The following is a 24,849-nucleotide window of genomic DNA, read 5'->3' as shown; positions in this document are numbered from 1 at the left end:
GCATTTTAGCTACAACCTGAACACCAGTTCATGTTTAATTATTGGTGATTTAAAGGTCGCACGTGTCCCAATCTGACCAGCGACACAATGGAGGACTGTAAATAGTGTTCATGTGTGGCTTTACGTTGTCCTCCACCTTCCTTTTCTTCTCCTTCCTCTTCCTCGCACTCTCCTTCGTGGAGGACAGGCCCATAATGAACCTAATCTGTCCGTCATTCGTCCTGAGCTGCGGGAGTTTCAGTCAATAACAATCAGTGTTGGGTGACTGTAATTAAGAACCAGGCATTTCATTGGGAGAAAGTCGAAAGGAGGGTGGGAGGCGTGGATCTGTTCTTTGCCCCCGGGCCCCTCCAGCCCCCACCCAAGGGGAGGAGATGGGGGCCAATTAGAAGCTCAGGCACGTGTTATCAGGGGCAATAACAGAGGAAGGGGAGAGACAGACGCTGAGGAGTCCTCCAAATAAAAGGCAGAGGGACAAGGGACAGCGGACGTGGTCATTCTCTGAAAGGAGAAGCCACTTTAATGGAATGGTAATCAGGGAGGGGGGTCCCGGCCTCGGTAAAGGAGGAGGACAAGGAGAGGTCCAGCATGAGTGGAGATGAGCGCGTGGATAATAGCATGGCATAACAATATATCAAAATTTAGAGGGAAAATAAGAGAGGTTAAGGAAGGATATTAGAGTGGTTGAAATGTCCTTTAAGAAATAAAGGTGGACACAAGACCTGATTAACTAAGAGGGTATGCCGACAGTGAGCTTTTAGAGGTAGGCAATTTAAGACTATTGTGGACCCCTAATGCAACCCCCTCCCCCACATACACACATAATCATGAACACATACACACACACACAGGTTATTTGTGATCCATCAAGGTATACAATGTTACGTCTAATAATCACAAAACCACTGGATGAATGTGACCTTTTCTAAACTGATGAAAATCCCCTGTACTCTATTTTTTTAATTTTCTCACAATCACAGAGATATGATCAAGAAAAGGAAAGCAAGAAAAAAATATGTTTGTGTAAAAGTGTCAGCGTGCACACTGAAAAACACCATTTCCTCAGACACCCGCGCTTTTCTCTGTAGTGAGCAGCAAATTGAGGTTTCGGCCACTTATTGATCATCATCATTTTGCGTCATCGCTGACAGCTGTGCAGGAGCGTTGCTCAACACTAAAATGCACTGCATTGCATTGTGGGATTGTTTGCGACAATGTAGTGTACGTGCCATGGACAGTGGATAAACTTCACGCTCAGAATTCAGTGAAGTGCACTATATAGTAAACAGGGAGTGGTTTAGGACTCAGCCTTAACGCTGATGTCCCTACAATGTGCTCACAGCTGCAAACAGCAGATGACACCAAAAAATTCTAGACATTATATACAATACAGTATTGTATACAATTGTTACAGTCCTTTTTTGAAGTATACTGTGACAAAGAGCATTAATGTCTTGCAATATATAAGACAGGATGTGATGCAGTGCACTTTACAAAAAGAAAGAAAATGAAAGAGAATTAATACACATTTTGTTTTCCGCTGCTCATGTGTGAATTTTTGTTGTGCATTGCATTGTGCATACTTCAACGATAGCCTGAAAAAAACACATAATTTTAGTATGAACACTTTTGACTCCACAGTACAGATTCAGCACCTGTTTAGATTCAGGATGAAATTGTGACAAAGTGATTGAATGGCTGTATTTGAACTGAACAAACAGCATAGTATGACCATATTACCATGCTGTATACAGCTGGTGTGTAGTACAGAACTGGTACGCAGCATGTGTTTCCACACATGGGCCCTGCACTGCACTGCTCTGTATTTTCCCGCTAACGGCTCTCAGTTTAAACGACTCTACCCCCCCTGAAACCAGCAGCAGCCTCTGCCAACATCCTGGCATGGTGCCCCGGGCCCCTCACTGTGCATGTGACCCTGCTGGCACCGTCGATGCCAAGGATCCTGACAAATGTTGGCACCTTCTCCTTGACCAACAGGGGATTGTGTATGTGTGTGTGTGTGTGTTTGGGGGGTGGGGGTAGCTCTGGCAGATCTGCAACAGACAACACCTGGTTTGCTGTTTTTAGGTACCATTAATACATCTCTGGACTTACAGCACATTGTTTAAACATTCAATCAAGGGATTTGGATACTTGGGAAAGAGGATTTGTCATTGGATTCTTGGGGTCACGTCAACTTTTGAAGTGGCCGCGTAATGATCCACAAAAAAAAAACTGTTAACCAGGAAACTGGTCAGAAAACCGGGCAGCGGTTGCACGGCAGCAGATTCAATATGTCTGCGTTTCTGGCTTTTTTTGGACCCGAGTGATTAAATTCCATAGGAAATATTTCCATAGTGAGCCAACAACCATCGAGACGGACTTGAATAATACATCGAGCTTTGCTACATGATACGGGAGCCTTAGATCGGCGAGTCTAACAGCAGCTCTTGGTCTCTGCTGGAGAACATTATGCAGAGCGCTCGGCCGTGCATCCATCTCTTAGCCCTTGTGTTGTTGAGGGAGGGCAGGTTTCCCATCATCCTCTAGGTGAAGAAGGATGGGCTGGAAGGGGTCGTGGTGAGCATTTGCAGAGAGGACGCTCTGCATTAATGAAGCTAATTTATCTGTGAATCAAAATGAGAGTGGGACTCCTGGGCGGGGAGGTGCTTTTTACATGTCCCATCAAAATGCCACTAAAGCGTCCTCTCCTTCAGGAGTGTCACACGGGGTCACCTTGGGACAGGTGTGTGTGTGCGTGTGTGTACGCACACACATGTGCTGCGTCTTTCCGTTCTGCGCCTATTGTTTACCGTTTGTTCTCCTTCTCTGGGCGATAATTCCAAAACTGATTCCTCCTAATTGCTGATGTTCACCTTTTGTGCTCACAGAATTAATGACAACATGTTTTTTCTGACCTGTAGGGAATATTGAGTACAGCTGTCCGGCCACCAACGAGTGTGAGATCACCAAGAGGAGACGCAAGTCGTGCCAGGCCTGCCGCTTCATGAAATGTCTTAAAGTTGGCATGTTGAAAGAAGGTGAGAACTGATTTTTGTGTCTGTTTTTCTCATTACTTATTCCAGCTGCAGATATCCTTCAACAGACTTAGTGCAGAAGTTAGTCAAATAACTGATTTATTGATCAACAGAAATGTGATGTGGCAAATATTTGGGCAAAGTGCATATTGTTTAGATCAAATATCAAAGTGAAATGCCAAAATGATCTTCACCTCGAGCACCCTGGAAAACTGGGAGGCACTTTTCACTGTTTTGTAGCCTTCTAGCGATAATTTTAGTGATATTTTTAGCGATAAACTGTTGGCTGCAGCCCTGGTGAGATTTTAAACAGCGCTTATTGGTCTCAACACTTTGAGAAAATAATGAATTAATAACTTTGAAAGGCCCAAAAAAAAAAAAAATGCTGTTGCCAAGAGAAAATCCTGTGCCCATTTTTCAGATTTGTATTATAATTGAAAAGAATTAAAATAAATTTGTGTGTTTTCCAGCTAATGAAGCGTTGATTAATACAAGTTGTAACCTAAAAGATACCAAATAAAAGCCTTTTATTTATAGGGTTACACTGTATATTAGAATGAAGAAAAAAAAAAGGATTTATCTCTGTCTTGAGTTCAGGAGTAAATATCAAAACTTTGAACTCAGACGGTCGTCTCGTGCCAGTGAACACTCTTACTCGGGGCTCTAAGACCGGTCAGTAATCAGATATTAAAACCAGCTGTGGTCTCGGGGAGACACCCGTGACATCATCCACAAGCCTTACGTACCTCTCCTCACGCCGCCGCGCCGCTCAGCGTTTAACTCAGACTCAGGGTAGAAAAAGCTGCTGAGCTGGATGTTCCTACCCGGAGTGACTGAGATGTGAAACAGTACTCTTGAAAAGCACAGGATGTTCCCCTAAGACTCCCCTCTCCCCTGGGCTCTGGGTGTCTCTCCCTCACCCTCTCTTTCTGTCTGTCTGTCTCCCTTCCCCTCTCTTTCCTGCCGTATTGATCCGCTAAATGCTTTCCGAACATCCCACCTCACTTCCTGCATGTGTTGTTTCTCCTGCAGCGAGACCTTTGGGAGTACAGAGGGAAAATATAGCCGATAGATTTTTCTTTCTCTTTTGTGCCAAGGAAAGAGGGGGTTTTTTTGTTTGTTATTTTGCATTTGTGTGTTTAGCTAGAAGATCTGCAGAGAGTCTAGCTGTGAGCTATGCTTCTGTAGAGAGCATTATAATACCTACTGCTGAACTGGGACTTCACTGTATGCTAGACACTGGGCTCCCTTTTTGGATGGACTTTAATGGAACCAGACATGAAAATGCTTAATGAAAGTATCACCAATTTTTTAAAACATTTTAAACAAAACAAACTAAGAAACTGACTGAAACTGCAGTCGTTCTGCAGGTGAGGATAATTTGATTAAAGGTGGCGAGTATAGTAACACAATGAGGCAACATTAATATGTAGAAGTCTGCGCTCATATTTTATGTACAAAAAGTAGTTTTTCCGCATAAATGATGCACACTTTATTATTGAGGCAGTATAACGCTGAAACGCTGGTGGTGGTGGTGCTGAGTGCAAAGTATCATGTGTCATTTATTTGTCAAATTTAATGCTGTGTATTTCACTGGCTCACGTTTTTTTTCCATGAGTTTTAGATCAGGGGTTTTTGAATTATGAGCCGCGGAGGGAGATGCAGCACGTGAGGTGAAGATACTGCCTGAGGTGAGAGGGACAGGTGGAAGCTCGGCATTCAGAGAACAACAGGAGGGTGGTTAGTGGAGTTTGGAAGTTCATTTGCCTCCACTTGTCAGCGGTTGGAGCTGCAGCGGTAGCTGTGGCACGTACGGTGGCTCACGGAGGCATTTAAGGTGCTTTTAAAGCTTTAGCGCCACAGTTACCATCAAAAATCTGTCCTCCTTCTTGGAGTCATAACTCAGTCAAATCTGAACACTGAGAAATTCTAGAGTTCGTTGCAAATGTCCATAAATCTGCTTATAAAACAACTTTTTACTGGGGACGGTTGTCTCAGTCTTGTCTGAGGGGGGCCCACAGAGGCAGATCCACCATGCCAACACTGGAACTAGAGTTTAGTTCACAAATAGTGGCCTCATAGTAGTAGTGCCTACATTTTAGTGCGTATTCAGCCGGGCATTGCTTGAGCTCTGATGGCATTAACAAAGTCAGGACAAGCATGAGAGTCCGCTAAACACAACGTTGTATCCCAGTTTGGAGATGAGTTACAGCAGGTTAAGTTCTGGAGTTCAGCCCACTGCCATCGTCACTGATTGCATGATATATATCCTCACATAAAAAGGAGCGTTTAAAGAATTTGTTTATAGGCTCCACTTAAAGACCCAACAGTCATAAATTTCCCAAAATAAAAACATGGTCGTACAGTTTTGTTGCGTTCTGCCAGAACCAAACACGTCTCATGTTGGAAGCCAGCAGCAGTTAACTGCGCTGGTAACACAAGATTGTGTGTCAGGCTTTTGGTTCGCTTCCACTGATACAGCGCCACTATGTACTGACGTAGCTGTGTTTGTTCATCTCAGAAAGCGGGGTCATCCATTGTATTGCCATTGCAACACTATTTATACATGCGCCCACTCTTGATGTCTTCATCCCGGCCCAAATATCTCACGCCGAGGCTTTGACTCTGAGCCAGAAAAAAACAACTATGCCTCAGAAATAAAGCTGAAACTATTAGCGCATGCTTAGAGGAGAAATGGCGGGGTATTGACTGTGGCGGGCCGAGCTAAGCTGTTGATGTGGACCGTCGGCGTGTGTGTGTGAGGGGGAATTTGACGCCGGAGCCTGCACCGCCTGCCGCTCCTGAGATGCAGCATCACAGCCGCCGCGACATGTGGCACAGTAGGTGATTCTCTGAAAGTAATGGCATTCAATTAAAAGGAAAAAGGACATTTAATCGTGGCATAGTGCCATGGCGTGGCCTCTTACAGACTTGGGGGGGCTTTGATCATGGAATCAGTGGGGGACGGCGGCTTGCCCTACTTCACATAATGAGATCACCGCATAACAAGTGGCCAAGGGCTGGTCATGGAAAAGGAATCATCACATAGTGTAATATGAATGCAGATGCCTTCTATTCCACAGCTCCAAAAATTAACATTTTATAGTTATTTCCTCATGAATTCCTTTTACGCTCGCTCAACATCCCAAAATGATGTTTTCACCTGTTACAGTGCGGCAGTATCATAAGGAATGCCTCGCAATGCGGAAGATGTCGAGAGATCTTCTGCGATCAGTTGTTCTAAAATTGTCTTAATATTTCCACGAGGGCCCTCTAAGCTCCGCTCTAAGCATGCCATCCTGAATTATAAAGTGCCAGCTGCTACAGTTACAGACCGGCACCATTGGCGGGCAGGGGAAACCCCTCCTCCCCGCAACACCTGCCGCTAATCAGCTGACTTCACTTCTCAAGCCCGGCTTGGTGGCTTCAGGTGTGTTTGGGCTCCGGCGGAGGTCCAAATAACTCAAGTGTTCTGAAGTAGCAGCTCAGCACACAAAAAAAACTGTTGTTGATGACGGGCTTCTTTCCAGATTGGGCTTTGCTGCTGTGCCACGGCTGGGTGAGCTGGGTGGAAGGTAGCGGCAGGCGGCCGTTTGAGCAAACCAGCCTCGCTCAGTGACCCCTTAAATGTCCGGCTGAGGCTTATAAAAGGTCACAGGTCCAATGGAAAAACTCTCACGTAATTACAACTCGCGGAAGGTATGGTGTCAGTCGCTACTGCCAGGAGTCGGTGCCCGCGGCTAATAGCGGCGCTAATGTCCCCATAGCATTACTGTACGGTGTTAAATGATGCAAGAATTTTTCTGGACTGAAGCGGCATGTTTCGACTTTGTGATTTCGAGTCACTCTTGTCATTTCCTGCTCAAGATGAAACCTTTGTTTTGAGCTTTTTGTGGTTTTAGTGCCATGAGAAAACCTGCATAGATCTTTGATCAAGTAATCACGTCGTCATGTTAGCAAATTAGCGTGTTTGAAAAGTGTTTCCTGTTGAAACCGCGGCGTGCGGCCTCTTCTGGCATGCTGAATTTCTGCCATTTTTAACCATTTCAACGAAAGACGCTCCGGCCCGACGCTGGCTGGTTTTAGCGTTAGCTCGGCGTTTCTTGTGGTGTGTTCTTTGCTTGTGGGGATTTTCTGACACTGCTGTAATGTGGTGGATGAATACAAGCTGCCAGACTATTTTGGCAACCTACACCGCTGTCTCGCCCTCGCCCGACCACAGATAGGGATCAGCAGTCTTTCCTGAGCGAACGTGGCTACCGGGGTAACGTTACAGCCTTATTTTCCTCCGGCCACATACACAAAAGATTAGTAAAGCCATATCCAATATCACAGACTGTCAGGTCCCTTTCCACTCAGGCTTAGATCAGAAACTAATCTATACACTAAGATTGCATCATCAAAATAAAGATATAGCAAAAGTCTATACTGTATATGTGCTGTTAAAGTCTTAGCCGATGCATTTGAACAGCATACGAAGCCAGATTCAGTTTGCTTGTATTGCTCTACAGCTGTGCATAGACTGTAAGACTGGCTGCCCTCTGACTCCTTGCGTCTTGATTTCCACTTGTAGCGAAAGCTTGTCTATGCACCAGCACATGTATGGGGCCTTGTTTGCTTTTAGGGTGTCAGATATAGCTGGCAGACTGCAGCTGAGAGTCAGCGCCCACCCAGAGGCTCTGCGCTGGCCTGTCCTCACTGTCTGGCAGGTGATACATCAGACACGGAGGCTAACACGTGTTCCTCTGAAGAAGGGGATTTAGCGAAGGGCTGACCTCTTTACAACCCTCTGACATGCACACTTGACTCAGGACGCACACATTCATGTACGTGCATGCCAAATGTGCATCGCCCCTAAAAAGTGGCGTGGAATCGGACCTTGAGGTACGCGTCCCCTGCTGGCACCCGTCTCTATGTCACCGTCTCTTTCACCGCAGCAGCTTGTGCGAACACCACAAACCGAACGGCTGCTGCGCCAATGCACCGGGGATCCTGAATCGACCCGGCCGTCTCCAGCCGTGCAGATGTTTTCGATTACAGGCACATTTGTGGTCAGCGTGGCTCAGTAATTCACAGTAATACCCCTCGCGGACACGCCAGCTCAGATTTATGAAAAGTGTAAAACATGATAAAGAGAGCGATGCCAGTGTTATGGGAGAACAAGTCCAGTTTTGTCTTGTCAGCCCATCGGGGGTTAGAGCAGGTGGGACGCCATCCTGATGCAACCCCCCTCCTCTCGCTGTCCCGTACCCATTTTCCTCTGCCCTCCCTCTCTCCCCGCAGCCCACCCAGACTCTGCACAATCAAACAAAAGCTGTCCGGTGCCTTTAGCTCTTCGCAGGCTTGCAGACTCGGCCCTCAGAAGTAGCTCTGGAAGGGCAAGGTCCCTGCGCCTTGTAAAGGGTGGGCGACCGTGTCGGAGGGGGCTCGCGCTGCATCCCTCTGATTTTTCCCAGCTAAAATAGGGAGCTCCTAATCTCCCTTTGGCAGCGTTAGCCAGCCAGCCAATTCTGACACATTCTCGAGAAAGAAGCGCCTCTGACAGGTGAGGGGCTGAAAATAGTTGCCTGAGATACATGCACACACATGCACATGTTCATATAGTGACACACAAGCTTGACACACTTTATGAACCACACACACGTTTATGTGATGAAATCTGTTCCCGACAGAGAGTCTTCTGCACAGACTGAATAAATCCCACAGTATGTGCTTTGTGATCGTTTTTTCTTTTATTATTTTATTCTAGGGCGACTCGATTGCGGCAAAAATCCTGATCACGGTTATTTTGGTCAATATTGAAATCCCAATTATTTAAAACAATTACTCATTGACTGGAAACATCCTGCATTTCCTGAACTTTAAAAAAAAAAATTTTTTTTAACAGTGGATAATTTTTTCTGTGTTTCAACTGAAAAAAAGTCTTACAATACTAATAATATGTATTAAAAACATGATATAATATATAAAAGCGTATGGAATTTCTGATGTTTATTTTAATATGAGTTTTTATTTCGTGTAAAAATCTGAAAAAGGATTGCTGAAAAGCGACTCTCGTCCTTTTTGGCCAGCACCAGCACCGGTACTGTAGCAGCACAGATAGACACACATCAAACCCAAGCAGCAGTTGGCTTCTGAGTTTTCGCAGACGACGGCTCGCTCGACACAGTCTGGCCAAGAGTGAGTTTGGGCTTTTTTTGCTTTTTTGAGTGTGGCACAAAAATCATTTCACCTTGATTATCCTGTTTTCATAATCGACGGAAGCCAAAGCTGTAATTGAAAATGAGATTCCATGAATCTCTCAGCCCTATTTCATCCTTAGCTTCAATTTATTCTGGACAGTTTTTGCTTTTGGTGCATTTTTTAGCGAATACCCTTTTTTCCTCTCTATTACTGTTTGACGTGTCCTGCGTTTTCTTCATTTCATTTATAACATCTGCACTTTGAGTTTGAAGGTTTTAACAACAGTGAGGACTTAACTCTACAGTTTAAACAAAAACTAACACGATATGGGTATTTCATAGGATGATTCCAGTATCTTCAGAATCCGTATTTATTATGTTTACCCCTCTCAGGCCGACCAAAAGGAAAATAAATAAAGGATTCATTCTTTCCCCAGCAGCGTTCTGTTCCTGGCAGCATGCAGAAGACATATTTAGATTATGTTTAAATCATAAACTGAAAATGTAATTACAGTTAACAGAATAAATAAAATCTGACAAATGCGAGTAATTACAACACTGGTGTTTGTGTTAGTTGGACTTCATTATACGGAAATTCCCGGCTGTGAACCCGACTGTATGATTTTTAAATTATGATGATTTTTATGCGGACATAAAAGGAGGATTGGCAACTACTTAGTTGAAGTGAATCGGGATCCAAATGTAGAATAAATAATAAACGCATGAAAGAATGAAATAAATCCACGCGACACACACACACACACACAAACACACACACACATGCAGCCGCCACATAAAGGAAACCACCGCCGCTTCAATCAGGAATGTGCTTTAAGGTTGCACAAGTCAATAAAGATATTGAATGTGAAAGGGAAGCCGGGGTCAGGTGGCCGTAAAGATTGCTCCTATGCAAACATGCCTCATCGTCTTTCCACACACATGCACGCACACACACACACTCACACAGGCTGAGCAAGGATGAACTGTCAGCCGGTATCTTTGTGTCTCAGGCCGCCTCTCTCATAGTCCGCACTCAGTTATGAACATACTGTCCTGTACTGTATGATCTTACCGAGCTCATAACATTCAGCACACACATTTCTCCCACCTCCCATTCCCCTCACCCCCTGCGTCCATATTTTGGCTGCCACACTTTATGAAGGGCCAGCAACTGTAAAAAATGGATCTGGATGCTTTTAAGATGATCTGCTCGCCCGCCCGGCCCCCATGTCGCAGCCTCTCTCGACGCAGAGCTGAAGTTGAACCCCGATTGTCTTGACGCGCCGAGGCTGCTGTGGTTTTGGGCCTGAGGTGTGGAATGCGGTGCTGACGATGACACAAACCACCCACCCCCCCCCCCCCCCCCCCCCCCCCCCCCTTCCCATCCATCCCCGGCCCTCTACAAGGGGCCTCATCCAGCTGTCTTGTTGTGGTCAGATTCTCAGTACTGTGCCGTTTCACATGGGGAGGAGATAATCCCGCGCTGGTCGGATCAGGCGCTGGCTGGGACAGGCAGGGCTGTCAGGGAGGAGATGTACACCCGATGCTGAAAGGGTGAGAAAAAGAGAGGAGGAGAGGAGAGAGGCAGAAAAACAGATCTTGCAGAAAGCTGAAACATTTATTGTTGTCATATTCCCTCTCATTCTTCAACGTCATCCAGCCCTTTCTTTTTCGCCCCCTCTGTCTTTCTCTCTGCCCTCCTGCTTCTGGTCAATGCCGTTTGCAGCGCCGCTAAGCTGTAAACTGAAACTGGTTAGCGCTGAGCTCTTAATTCTTGTCAGCGTCTATTAATTATGGGCCAGTTGGATGTTCCAGTTCAAACAGCCCCCGCGGATCTTGGAATTCTGACTCCGGCTGTTTGGTCACTTGTCGCTTGTTGCAGCCACATGACCCTGCAGCCTGCAGCAGGGAAAACTCTGTGTGTGTGTGTGTGTGTGTGTGTGTGTGTGTGTGTGTGTGCATGTGAGGATGGTGGCAGATGTCAGGGACAAAAGCAGCAACATTTCACTGCCACTTAGTCTGACAAGTCTATGAATTTAGTGTAAACACCTGCTTAATACGTTTTTGCATTGCACAAGCTCATTGTTGTGAAAGCCTTTACTACCTGCATATCCCTTCATTAGGCCTGTGTGTGTCATTAGATAGAGAAGCTGCTGAGTTGATTTAATACGTGGCGTATATGCACACAGTTTCCCGAAGCACAATTTATAATTTGAAACCTCCCTTAACCGAGAGTAATGGTAAGAACAACTGCGATAGCTCTATCTATCGCAAACCCAGCTCCTAGCTGACTAACTGACTAATTAAAACTGCATCCACATGTGTTCAAAGAACAAGAAGTCTATTTGCAAGCCTTATTGATTACTTTAAGGCGTACAAATGGAAAGCTGTGTTCGGAGAGGGGCTCTCGATTTAGCTTCAATCTGCCAGGCATAAAATGATCTCACTGTGTTTGCTGGGAAGAATGAGCTCCCTCTGGGCACGGTGGGTAATTAGGTTAGTGGATAGTCGGTGTCAGGAAATTGAAAGACCATCCTAATCGGATTCTTTTGTTTCCAGGGGAATCAAAGGAATTTATATGAGTCACTGGGAAATCTCACACGACTCAATTCCACTTGACCATGTAAAATCTGTTTGCTCTCCCTCAGTGCTCAAACAACTTTTAATACAGGAGTGGAAATCCAGCACATAAGGTGCATCAGATGCAGCCTGTGTCCTCTGAGACGGCTTTCAAGATAATCCCAGATATGTCCGTTTGTATACTAACTAGATACTTACACTCGTCCATCTGTAACACGGCTGTGCTGAACAGTCCCAATTTTATTAAACAGTCAAAAATAAAGGAAAGAAATCAGGAGTCCCAGCTATGATATAAGCATGTCCAGTTAGTTATACAGGAATAAATTACGACATTATTCCAAAGACTTTAATTTGCTAGTTAGTAATAAAATGTTTCCAGGAAAAAGTTTTTTAGGCAAAGCTTTATATGATACTGAGGAAAAAATCCTCAGTTTTGGTTTTATGGGGTCTGAATTAAAAATAATAAAACAATGAAATCCCTGAGAGAGGTTTATGACTCAGCAAAATACATGCAAAGAGGCTATTAGCATTCAAGGAAGTTGTAGCCACAGTATTAGATATAATACCATAAAACCATAAAAAGAGCCTGAAAACAAAACATGCAGTTATTTGCTCAGATCAGTTCGATTTTATTCTATTCTGCTAAACAGACTTCAAAGTGCCTTTGCTTTGCTGCCATTGAAGCATGCGGGATACTTTTTGCAGGTGTACGTCTGGACCGGGTGAGAGGGGGCAGACAGAAGTACAAACGGAGGCTGGACTCGGAGAACAGCGCCTACCTCGGCCTCACCATCCCCCCTCCAGCCAAAAAGCCATGTGAGTCACACACTTTGGTTTGTTTGCAATTAGAAGCCTTTTCATTTTTAGTATCTCACTGAGGAATATGTGCACTTTGCACTTTGTAGATACATAGATGGATTTTCTGTTTTCTAAAATCTATGTTCAGCTATAATCAGATTCATCGTCGGGACAACCTGCCAGCTTTTGTAGACTTTGCAGCATTTATTAAGTCCTGTCTTCAATTAACACTTTTCAGCTATATTATTTATTATTGTATTTGTTGTATTTTTTGTGTCCCAGTATTATCCAGCCTACGTTCTGCTTATTTCCTTTCATAAAAATGTCTTCATGCCGTCACCTGAAATTGTCTCACAACACATTTCTCCCTCCGTCCCTGCGCCCGCCCTTCTCTCCTTTCAGTGACGAAGACCGTCTCCCATCTGTTGGTGGTGGAGCCAGAGAAGATCTATGCCATGCCCGACCCCACCATGCCCGACGGAGACATCAAGGCCCTGACCACGCTGTGCGACTTGGCCGACCGCGAACTGGTGGTCATCATCGGCTGGGCAAAACATATCCCAGGTAGAGAGACGGGGCTGCTAGTTAATGACTGTGCTGTCTGGGGGTGGGGTTTTCGGAACCTGTTCGCTTTGTAATTTGCCATTTCAGCAATTTCTTAATAATTTTCAATTTACAAATGACTGCATGACGTAAGAAACAGAGGGTTTATCTGGCCTGAGTTTCAATAACTGGATTCAGGAAGATTCACAGATCTTAATGCGGTTGGTAAAACAGGGAAGTAAACACACATTTGCTTTCATTTGCTGAAACGAATACAGAGTGAGATTACTGAAGTAGCTCACTGACTGTTGCACACACATAAACACCCCCCACAGACACACACACAGACACACACACTCATGCACACACACAGGGTAATTAACATCTGCTACTCATCTGCACCTAAGGGAGAAGCTAGTCCCATATTCTAAAATCTAATCAATAAAGAGCAGCTGAAACCTTTGATTTGACTGGGTAGGGTGGGAGAGTCAGGGGGAGGGGGGGAGGGATCCGCCCCTATGTCAATGTATTCCATTTCAATCCCAGACTTAAAGAAAGCAATCCTCTTACTTACTTAAGGAGACTATGCAGGGCCTATTGTAAAATTGATTTATTTAAGGAAATACTGATGGATTTCCTTGGTCCTTGTTGACGAATTCCTAAATAAGACTTGTTATGCAAATGCTCTGAGATCTTCTTTTCTTTTCGTCTCTATCAGTTGAAACAGACTGCATGTGTAAAGGATGCACAGGTTGGACTCACAGGAGATTCACATGATGTGCAGTTCAGCTCAGTTGAACATTTTTGAATGCAAAATAGTGCTGCAAAAATCAATTAACTGCCAGTTATTTTCTCAGTTAATCAATCAATTGCCCATTGCAGTTTCTCAGAGCACAATGGTATGTCTTTAAATTGCCTCGTTTTGCCCCACTAGCAGTGCAAACCCAAAGATTATTCATTTACAGTGATATAAAAAAGGAAAGCATCGAAACCTCACATCTCAGAATGTGCGCTCCATGTTTTCATTTAAAAGAAACTACTGAAACGATGAATCAGTTATCAAAATAATACAGTCAGCTACAATGCAGTGTCATGCAGTGACGTCGTTTCTCCATCACAACTAGACAACCAAACAAAGCAAATGGAGGTTTCTGTCCTACCTGTGGATTTATTCTCTCGTTAGCTCTCTGCTCTGTCAGGGGTTGACTCTTATCACTGATTCATCATCAGATTTACGTTTGACACCTTAATTAATGCAGTTTGGGATGGTTGGAGGTGGTCTGATCCCAGACCTGCCCTGGGAACCTCAGAGGATTGACTTTAAGAAGACACAGGGGAGCTGTGTGATTCGGAGATTCGGCTTGCAGGGACGCTGGAGTACGAGGCGAGGCTGCTGCAATTGGAAGATGCTTTAACAGCAACAAAAGGAGCATCGCTGGCCAGTGAAAAAGAGGCAAAATAGGGTACCTGCAATCAAATTCTTCCGTTTACTCATAGCTACAGAGCTGCAGAAATGAATTCAAGAAATGTACATATCGTCATATTTTTGGACCTGAATCTCTGCTCCATTTTCTATGTAAAACTATTGATCTTTATACTGCGAAGATCTAAATCCAGGCCTGACAGAGTTATTAAAGGGGCATGTGACACTCTGGGGACACTTTACCCGGGGCCACCGGGTCAGGGTGTCACCAAGTAACGATTAAGACAAAAGGGGTCCCTACAGTTTAACAGTCCACTCCCACCATTACACTCATAGCCCACTGAGCAAATGGCCTTAACGATGAGGTAATAAGAGTCATTACTGCAGATCGCTCCATTAATGTAAAAGTCCTTCAACATCCAGATGTGGAGACCTGGGAGGAAACATGCGACGCTGAATAGGCTCAAACATTTATGGTGAATAGCTGCACTCAGGACAACTTTAACTTTTTAAGGATTTAAAAATAAATAAAACGTTTTGCCTTCACGGAGACGTTTGCAGCAGAAGTCGAACGTGTAACCGCAACTCATCGCGCCGCGGCAGTTGATTGGATGTTGCGCACGTTGTCGTGAAAATGGAAACAGAAGTGTAGCGCGGTTGTCAGGGGGTCAGAGGTGGCCACTCATTTGCGCAGCTGTTAACACACACGCACCCTTTCAGACATGTAAGTGCTCACAACATGTGTGGGTTTATATTCCAGGCAGCAGCATTCAGCAGCCTCTGGTGTTTAATGTTCACTCAGTTCAGCGCTTTCTTCCTCTTTCCTCTCTTTTTCCCTCACACAGACTCTCTCTACATCATATCTTTCACACACTCTCCCTGGCTTCCTTGTTCTCTTGTTCCCCTGGCTCTCCCCCCTCCTACGCCTCCTGCTCATATAGGGCCCTCTAGTCTCATTATTACCTCTGTCTTTTTATTAGGCCCATTAGGGCTCTTAGGAGGCCTGTAATGATACTAAATGAATAGAGAGTGAACTGCTGTCTGTTTTAGACCTAGCTCTCAATGACAGCTTCAAGCTTCACTGCCAGCCACTCAGTCTCTTCATTGTACTGAACAGGGTTTCAATTACTTATCTGATCTGTACCTGTACTGTACTGTTGCACGGCCAGATGGCTGTCCTTCTCTGCAAACAATCACTAACAGCCCATGCTATGTGGAGGATTAAGTACCTTATAGAAATAGACACGTGGTACAATGTTGTTATGTAGTATGACTGGTAGCATCATCAGTTGTTTATAAGGATTTATGGTCCGAGTAAGTAGAATTTAACTTCAAATTCACCACCCCTCAACCCTCATGTTGTCACATAAATGTTGATAAAGCATGCCTTATGCTTCGTGTCAATTTTGACTTTCAGCAATTAACCAAGACCATTTGCTTTCCTTTGCCGTACCCAAGTGCTATAAGTGCCTCAAAATAATGATAATAATTAACTACAAGTTCTTTAAACAGGTTTTGACCCTGCTTTAGTTGCTGCAAGTCGATACTCAGTGAATAATCTGCTGACACCTTCAAAATCAACTTTTTACAGCGTGGGAAATATGTGAAACAACAGCGCTTGCTAAGATTGATGGAAAATGTAATCCAGGCTTCATTCTTTCTAAAACTATTTTCTGATACAAATTAGTTGTATGTGAATGTGATTTCTAAGAGAAACGATTGAAGCCCATTGAAACGCATCATTTCCATACAAACAGCATGTAAATGATACAGCAGCTACAAAACTGAGCCAAACTGAGCTAAACTGAGCTGACTCAGTGCGCTCTGACACAGTGACAGTCAATGTGACAGCTAACACATGCTAACTATATGGGTCAGCAACAGCTAGCTGTAGCTAAAGATGCATGTATTTTCTTTTACGCCACTTTCTTTTTAATTGAAAATGGCCTAGCCTAGCTTAGCTTAGCAGTCTGTAACTGCCATGTTAGCTTCTAACTCTGGTGAAATCACACAATTTGGCATTAAGGTTGCCTGTAAATCTCTTATTTCAATGTATGAAACTACTGATTGATTTTTATTTAGATTTCATTATAGATATTGTGAAATATAGACTGTAAAATATAGTTAAAACCAGCTCAAAATGACAAGTTTAGCAGAAAGAAGGATCCCTGTCCCCTTCTTCACTAAAGAGACAGATTGCTGTATCTGCATCTTTTTGCTATCCTAAACAGTCTACAGTTATTACTTTATAACCAGTCTTAAAGGGTGTAAAATGAAAGGCATTGAAGCCTTTCTCTCTGTAAACTTTAAACTCTTTTTCCTTAATTTCTCCTTTCCTGCTTTGTGCCTTTGCAGACCAGAATAGACAATTATCAGTTTTCTTATGGCGCAGTGGAAACCTGCGGTATCCCTCGTCTCTCTTCATGCTTTCTGTCGTCACCAGGGGAGAAAACTGCAGACAAAGGCGTAGACGTTCCCCCGTTTGCTCGATATTGTGTCATGTTTGGTCAAACGGCAGTAAATCAGTAGGGTGACATATTGATATTTCATCAGGGGGAATCACCCTCCGCAGCGACACTTAACTCAGCCACCTCAGGGCGACGCACCTGAAGCTGCGGGGTGACCCCTGGGGAGCCAGGAAGTCACTCCAGCGCTTCAGTAAATTGAGTGGAAAGAGGAAGAAAAAAAAAACAGAGGCGAGGGAAAAGAAAAGGATGATGAAGAAAAGGAGGAGGCAGCTGAAGAGGGTGACTGTTCTGCAAACTGTGTGGAGAAAAGGAGTACTGTAAAAAAAATTAAAGCTGAGCACATAACAAAAGAAATGGTGCCCCAAGCGAAAAAGGTGGTATGAAACCAATTTATCAACAGTGCGAGAGGTTTGAGGACTTGTAATAAGCATCTTTATTAGGCTTTTTCTAACTCACTCACTTTTCCCAGACATGTAACATTTTATATAGTCATCAATCCTCCTTTGTTATTCAAAATACAAAATTAAAGACGTTCACTTTCTTACAAAAGAGTCTTTTGGAGATGGAGAGCAACTTTGTGAGTTCCTAATGCAGCCTACAGTATCTACATCCAGTGATTCCCCGGCCCCTCCACCCCCCCACTGAATGTGTACCGGATGTCCTCCATCAGCTGTCTGTTTGTCAGATCTGAGGCTTGGATCGATCCCCCTTTCGCATTTGGTGCACTGATTACAATCTACTAATCAATGACACCCCCAGCACTCTTTTCTCCCTCCCTCCCTCCCTCATTCTCTCTCTCTCTCTCTCCCGTCGTTTCTCTATTTGCTTGATAAGAACCGTCGGGTGGACCTCTTTTAAGTCTACCTGCCCCGTTCCCCGTCCATACAACCTCAGATTTAAGTAGGCAGAGTGGTGGGTTCAAGGCCCTGGTCAATACCCCCAATCACCTTCCTATTCACTATAGAGTGGTGAAAGGTATTGTGGTGCTTGAGGTCCTTTTAGACGTCCATCTGTTTGATGTGGTGTGCGTGCGAATGTTAGAGAGGAGTGTTGATGGGTCGACCTCCAGATCTTGGATGAATTGTTAACCCGAGTTCAGAAGGTTGAACACAAGAGACAAAAGGATCAGGGGGGTGTCTATCAGCTGGAATGTGTTTGTGTTTTGTCTTGGATTGAACATCTTTCCTATCATATTACCATTATGTATTTGTTTATGACGTAACTTCATGTTATTGCCAGGTCTAATATTTAGATCGCACACACAATGATGTGAAGTATCACCATCGCCATGAAATATCCCGCTTTCAGGCCAAAAGTGCGTAATTATTAACCCAAAATGCCTCTTGAATGAATGGAGGCGGTTTGAGGAGTGAGTTCGGCTGTATTGGAGAAGAGTTATCCAAGTTTGATGGATAACTTCATACCATGACAGATGGTGACACAAATCAGAAGTAATGAGCAAGTGACCGAGGCTACTTCAGTTCATTCGGTCAGCTTTGAAATTCTGTGCATTCTCTCTTCTTCGCCATGACAAGAACAAGAGATGGTTAGGTTTTACGGGTGGATTTGTCCTCACTAATCGGTGTCTCGCGTGCTTATATACGGGGCTGCAGAAGGACTGAGTGTCGACGGTTGGCGGTTGAAGCAGCCCTGGCTCACGTTTCAAAGGCCTCTACACTTGACTGATTTATGTTCGTCCCTTAAGCCACCACGTACAGTAATCGACCTCTGTTTCATGTCCGACTTCTACGGGGATTATGCAGCGTTATATGAGAGTACACAGCCCATAAAACATATGGAAGACTTGAGATGGCCAATTACAGCGCAGTGAGGTTAATGGGTTGGTCTCTTGTTTTGTCATGTGGATGCAAAGATAACACATTTCCTTTGTAATTCTGCAGGTTTTTCCACTCTCTCGCTGGCAGACCAGATGAGTCTACTGCAGAGCGCCTGGATGGAGATCCTGGTGCTGAGCATCGTGTTTCGCTCGCTGCCCTGTGAGGACGAGATCGTGTACGCGGAAGACTACGTGGTGGACGAGGAGCAGGCAAGGATCTCGGGCCTGCTGGACCTGCACGTCGCCATCCTGCCGCTGGTGCGACGCTACAAGAAGCTGCGCATGGAGAAGGAGGAGTTCGTCACGCTCAAAGCCATCGCCCTCGCCAACTCAGGTACCTCCTCAATCCCACTGTTAGCATGACGCCATGCAGTGCAGCCAGTGAAAACGAGAGACAGTGAAATGCCTTGTGCATAATCTGGAGCTGTCACAGATACAAACAAGGAGCAAGGTTTGAGGTGGCGAACACCCGCAGACACACCGACGTACTGTGTTGTTGCTGTTGCTAGGCTAGGAAGCTAACTAATGAATCTTAGCTCTGTGCTGCTAAAAGTTGAGCATTGATCGATGGGTGGATGTCATGATATTATTGGTTGGATCCGGCTGGTGCAAGCTTACATAAACACATGTCATATTTTGCTTCACAGGGAGAAAATATGATTGGATTTTGATATACAAATGCATTTTTAAAATTTGCTTTAAATGTACATTTTTTGTTTATTTTTTAAATTTGTGTATTTATTGCATATGCAGTATTGTTAAGTAGGCGCACAATGTGTCTCGACTTTAAACCTTCAGTACGAGTTTATGCAATAATAGGTTACTTTTGGTTCAAGCACTTGACTTAACAAAATGATGTGTTTAAATATATCATCAAGAACTTGTATTTTTATGGTAAATTGCAGTGATTTGGCCAAACATTCTTTGTTTTGCACCACAAACGCGAAGGTACCACGAGCTTGACAGGAAGCTACATCTATATGTTAAATCTTAAATAGATCGAGAGTTGGCATTTAATTAAAGCAAACAAAAAAATGTCAAGTGATTGTCTATATCTGCTGAGCCGATCACTTCCACAATGAAGGATAACTGATAAGAGGGGACAAAAAGGTCAGAGGCATGGTTGTTTAATTTAAACACTCCCTAGGTGTGAGTGTGTGTGCGCTTCTATATTTTAATTTGTGTGCACGTGTGCATGTGTGTGTGTGTGAGAGAGACTGTCACATTGCGCTCTCATTCTCTCCATCTCCATAACAGTAGCTGCCAGCGCGCCACAGCCGAGGGAGATATATTTAGCATTTCATTAGGAAAACAGGGGCTGTCAATAAAATGTGTTAAGTGGAGTGGAATGAGCGTTGGGGAGCGACGGGCCTCGTTTGTTCCAATGTGAAGATGCTGCGCCCATATCGACAGTTTGCTTTTCATGAGGCCGGGCCTGTCCCCCACTAATCAATGTCTGTTAGGAGTCTTTTCTCCTGCCTGCCCGAAAAATGAAAAATGCTGAGCCCAGAGCTTTAGTCTTCTGATGACAAACTCTCCACGGGAGAGTGGAGGGAGAGGCGGGAGGATGAACGGGGAGGGGTGGTGGAAAGACAGGGATGTATAAGGTAAGGGAGAAGTGTGAGAGAGGAAGACAGGGGTCGGGAGGGAGGCTCAGGGAGGGCGAGAGGGCAGCTTCGGCTCGTTTGAACACAGTCTCGGAGAGCTTCGGGCTCCAGGGGTCCTGTGGGTGTGACAGCTGTGGAAATTCATGGCCATTGATTTTGTAATTAGCGGAGTATCGACGGGATTGACGCCAGGCTGCTGACGGATTACATGGAAATTGTTTCTTCAAAGTTAGTTTTGCATTCCGCCCCTAACCTCCTTCAACACACACACACACACACACACGTATGAAAACGCTCACTGTGCGTTTACACACAGTGACACACATTTGAAAACATTCCTTCTTTCCCTCTCCCCTCCTCTCTCCGCTTCATGCACACGCATGCACGCACGCACACACACACACACACACACACACACACACACACAGCCAAACGAGGATCAGATCAGTATTAACATGAAGGTTTCAAATGAAGAGTGCTGGAACACATGTGCGGTCCACATAGCCTAGTTAATTTCCCAAGATAGAAACGCAATTTACACAGAAGGCGACTGGTAAAAGAGACTTAATCAGTCAGTTAGGAACATAATTAGCCTTGTACTTTCCTTTTTTCTGCCTCATTTACATGTTTGTACACGGTCTTACTTCACTCCACAACTTTCGCGACACATAGCGGAGCCGATCTAATTCACTCACACGCTTCAATCAGCAGCCAGTTTGCTTTAGCTGTAGTAATACAGCGTGTTTAGGACGAGGCGAGCCCGCCGCCGTCCGTCAGATGAATGGCTTCCATTCAATTAGAATGCTGAATTGAATCCACATTTCGTTGTGCACAGTTTTGCCCATGTTAATGAATTGTGGATGCGATGCATCCGCAGATGAGACCTGACACTGTAAGTCTGTGCAGTGAAATTGGCTGAAAGCTGCTTGTCCATTAAAACGCTCTCTGTCAGCGTGTCCTTCGGAGGACAAGCCTTTGTGGTTTTTTTTTTTCTTTCTGACTTGTAGACTTACACATAGAGAGCAGTTTTTAATAAGTCTCAACTGGTTTTATTTTAGAGCCTATACATAAGGGGGCCAACTGCTCTTTCTTATGGAAATGAAGGCCATCTGCCGCCATCATTCAGCTGAACGATATCCTAGTAATGCAGCCATCTGAATTCATTAGCAGGGGGGATGTATGTGGTCGCATGATACCAAAAGAAATGAATCTTTTTCCTGTCCCTCCATATATTTATATAGACCTACAGTACATCTCTCCCTCTCTGGAGCCCTGGCCACGCGTAGGCATTTATTTAAGGAACGTCATTAACCACTAACAAGAGAAAAACTCGCTCCAAAACTGCGTGTCTGCAAAGACTGGCTGCAGAGCTCAAAGCTGCAAAACACCAAGTTGTTGTTGCAGCTGCAGATTTTTCACACTGCAGATCAATAGGAAACGTTTGCATTCCATTTAATGCTGTTAAATGTGAATAATGTGTCTTTCTTCAATCCGCCCCCACCACCCCTCTCGCTCCAGACTCCATGCACATAGAGAATATCGAGGCCGTCCAAAGGCTCCAGGATTCTCTCCACGAGGCCCTGCAGGACTTTGAGGGCTCCCAGCATCCAGAGGACCCTCGGCGGGCGGGCAAGCTGCTAATGACCCTGCCGCTGCTCCGTCAGACCGCCACCAAGGCTGTTCAGCACTTCTACAGCATCAAAATGCAGGGCAAAGTCCCTATGCACAAACTATTCCTCGAGATGTTGGAGGCCAAGGCTTGACACCGGGGCCAGACGTTTGACAGACAGCTGCATCACCCAATGGGAGGCGAGGGACAGCCCGTTAAAAAAAAAAAAAAAAACAAGGTGGTGTGCCAACGGACAGTGAAAGGAGGAAGCTTGGACAGCCGAGTCATTTTAACACTTTTAAATGGTAACAAACGTAAAAGAAAAAGGGACTCGAGATGGTTTTGAAAAGGGTGAATATCAACCTGATTGACATGGGATCATGATGATGTATATAAAGATGCTGTGTACAGAAATCAGGCGACCGAGGTCTTGTCATAACCAGAGACCCGTCGCTGTATATCACCTGAAGCTTCTGTGAATTTGTTTCTTATCTTATTTTCATCCGAAAATGGAGGTGTGTTAATATAAATGTCCTGAAGAACTGTACGGCCGCGCAGCCACATTATGTGTTTTTGTTCTTCCTTTCATATTTTCTTATCTCAGTTGTTAAAGCAATAGTCTCTAACTGGTCTACATATAATACGTGTACTGTATATTGTGTGAAATTGCACTGGGCGGGGGGTGGGGGGCGGGGAGAACTGTTAGACATATTCTTATATTCGTCATCAAAGGAAGCGCTAACCCCGCCACGGGTATGTAAGATTCTCGATTTCCTCATAATATATTTACCTCCTAGTAGCTTCATCGACTCAGCGGTTTTAGTCGACTCGGTGCTCACAGAAGGACAATGGCTGGCCAGTGATCACAGTTCACTAAGAGTTTGCACTAAGCATCTATGAATAACGCGGCAATAATGGGTATTGTGCTAGCGAGCTCTGTCTGGTAGCGTCTGAGTCTCAGTCTTACAGCGCTCTGTGTTCAGTGTCAGACACAAATATTGGCAACTAAGCATACTGTGAAAAATACACATGATAAGCTACAGCGAGTGCTGAGAAATCTTAACCTGAACCGTATGGCCTGTTTAAAAAAAGAAAGGGTGTGTTTGATTTAAATACAGGTAAAGGACACAATAACAGCAGCATCTATGCAATTTAATGCAATCAAATCTGCTCTTTAATGCAACCCGATAGCGCCGGAATAACTACTACCTTTGTGACGGTTGTGATGTTCAGGATGTGCCGATTCAGCTCTCTGGTAACGTTTGAGTCTGCCGTTTGTTTGGTGCTGTATTAGATTGCATTACGTTGTATAGGTTTTGCTTTTCCTTGTGTTTAATCCCATTTTGTTTAGGTTGTGTTCTCGAACAAGTGTCACTATATTGGAGGGTTTTTGCTCATACGTGATACCAAAGTCTGAACGCAGGCCTCACGCGTCTAAACTTCCGACGTTAAACACACGATCGTGCGTCTTGTTCTCTGTGTGGACTACGTGGTAAATGCTTCTGTCACTGGGCATTATTAGCAGTTAGCATTCTGTTCCCAAAGAACTCAACAAGTGAGAAAATATGTCTGCCTCAATGGCAATGAACTTTTATTGCGACTGTCACTTTGGAAACAACTTTTCCAAACTACATCAGCAAGTCCAGATCTCTGCTGTACCTAATAAAGTGGCCACTGAGCGTACATACTGAGGCCTGACAGATAACCTGTTTTGTCCCGGGTGGAACGTCTTTAACGTCGCCTCCTCAGCCGTTCCAAGTTAAAGACGGCAGCTCTTTGAAACCATCTGATCACTGGAGATGTGCAACAATATACTGACACTTGTGTTTGTGAGAAGAACTTGAGTTACCCTCTGAACTGAAACTCAACCATAATAATGACCTTTTGTATCTTTGACCATTTTTCTTTCTCGAAGGTGCTGCTCATTCACACTGGCACTGTGTGTACATTTCTACAGACTCTACGTTAATAAATCTGTATATTCCAGAAGTGATAGTAGACTTTCATAGAGTGATATCTATCAATTGTAAACCAGTTGCCAAATTATTCAGAGAAAAACAATCAGAATAATGTGATGCAGTTATCAACATGTTATCATAAGATCACAGTAATGCAGTAGGTTAATCAGCTGCTCTTAGGACTTAAGCGAGACACGTGTTGTCCCTTATGAACACTTTAAAGCGGTCGTGTCTTTGAAGTGTCGAGTGTCATTAGCTTCTGCCCGAACGAGGAGAAAACATGAAGCCGGGGCAACCGCGAGCTACGGACGGAGGCCTGTTCCTACACTTGAACAGATCCCCAACGGGAAAACACGCTATCGATTCACTGTAATGTAATGCATAGATACTTATAACCCAATACAGTAGAGAATACAACTCCCATGATGCACTTCCCTAAATGTGTAACCAGCTAGTCCACCCCCAACTGAGGCAAGGGATGTATCAGTTCTGTGCAGTAGAAAAGCGAACCGTAGAGCCCTCAGATACTTTCAAATGAAACACAAGTGATCGAGCTGCATTCTGACCGTGCTGCTGATTCCACGTGAAGTCACAGTTTGTCATTGACCATTACGCCTTCTTCCTGCTATTCATTTTGGGCAATCCTCTAAACCCACGATGGCGGCGATAACAGCTGAGCGAGATGACAAGCTTTTATCTTTTTTTGTTCGGTCAATACCAGCATTGATTAAACACTAGCCTCTTTGCCCATATGAGACAGCGTGTGAAGTCTCACTCTGGAGCCTGACTAACAGACGAAACCACCC

General features: G+C 44.5%; 1 protein-coding gene across 4 annotated transcripts in view; it reads left to right on the top strand.

Moving 5' to 3' along the window:
• Window positions 1-22,239, top strand: part of LOC121621825 (steroid hormone receptor ERR2-like) — a 67,477-nt gene extending 45,238 nt beyond the window's left edge. For 2 of the 4 annotated variants that reach the window (XM_041958483.1, XM_041958480.1), the window contains exons 3-7: window positions 2,925-3,041; window positions 12,506-12,616; window positions 13,001-13,162; window positions 18,934-19,203; window positions 21,995-22,239. In XM_041958483.1, the coding sequence (XP_041814417.1) occupies window positions 2,925-3,041; window positions 12,506-12,616; window positions 13,001-13,162; window positions 18,934-19,203; window positions 21,995-22,239 (905 nt within the window). Of the gene's footprint in view, window positions 1-2,924; window positions 3,042-12,505; window positions 12,638-13,000; window positions 13,163-18,933; window positions 19,204-21,994 lie in introns of all 4 variants that reach the window. The other 2 variants (XM_041958484.1, XM_041958481.1) reach the window with 2 other exon arrangements.
• Window positions 22,240-24,849: the final 2,610 nt, after the last annotated feature.

The sequence above is a fragment of the Chelmon rostratus genome, chromosome 18 (assembly GCF_017976325.1).
Source record: "Chelmon rostratus isolate fCheRos1 chromosome 18, fCheRos1.pri, whole genome shotgun sequence".
Classification (NCBI taxonomy): Eukaryota; Metazoa; Chordata; class Actinopteri; order Chaetodontiformes; family Chaetodontidae; genus Chelmon; species Chelmon rostratus.
Note: the sequence above shows the minus strand (reverse complement) of the source record. Positions and strands in the feature narration are given on the sequence as shown.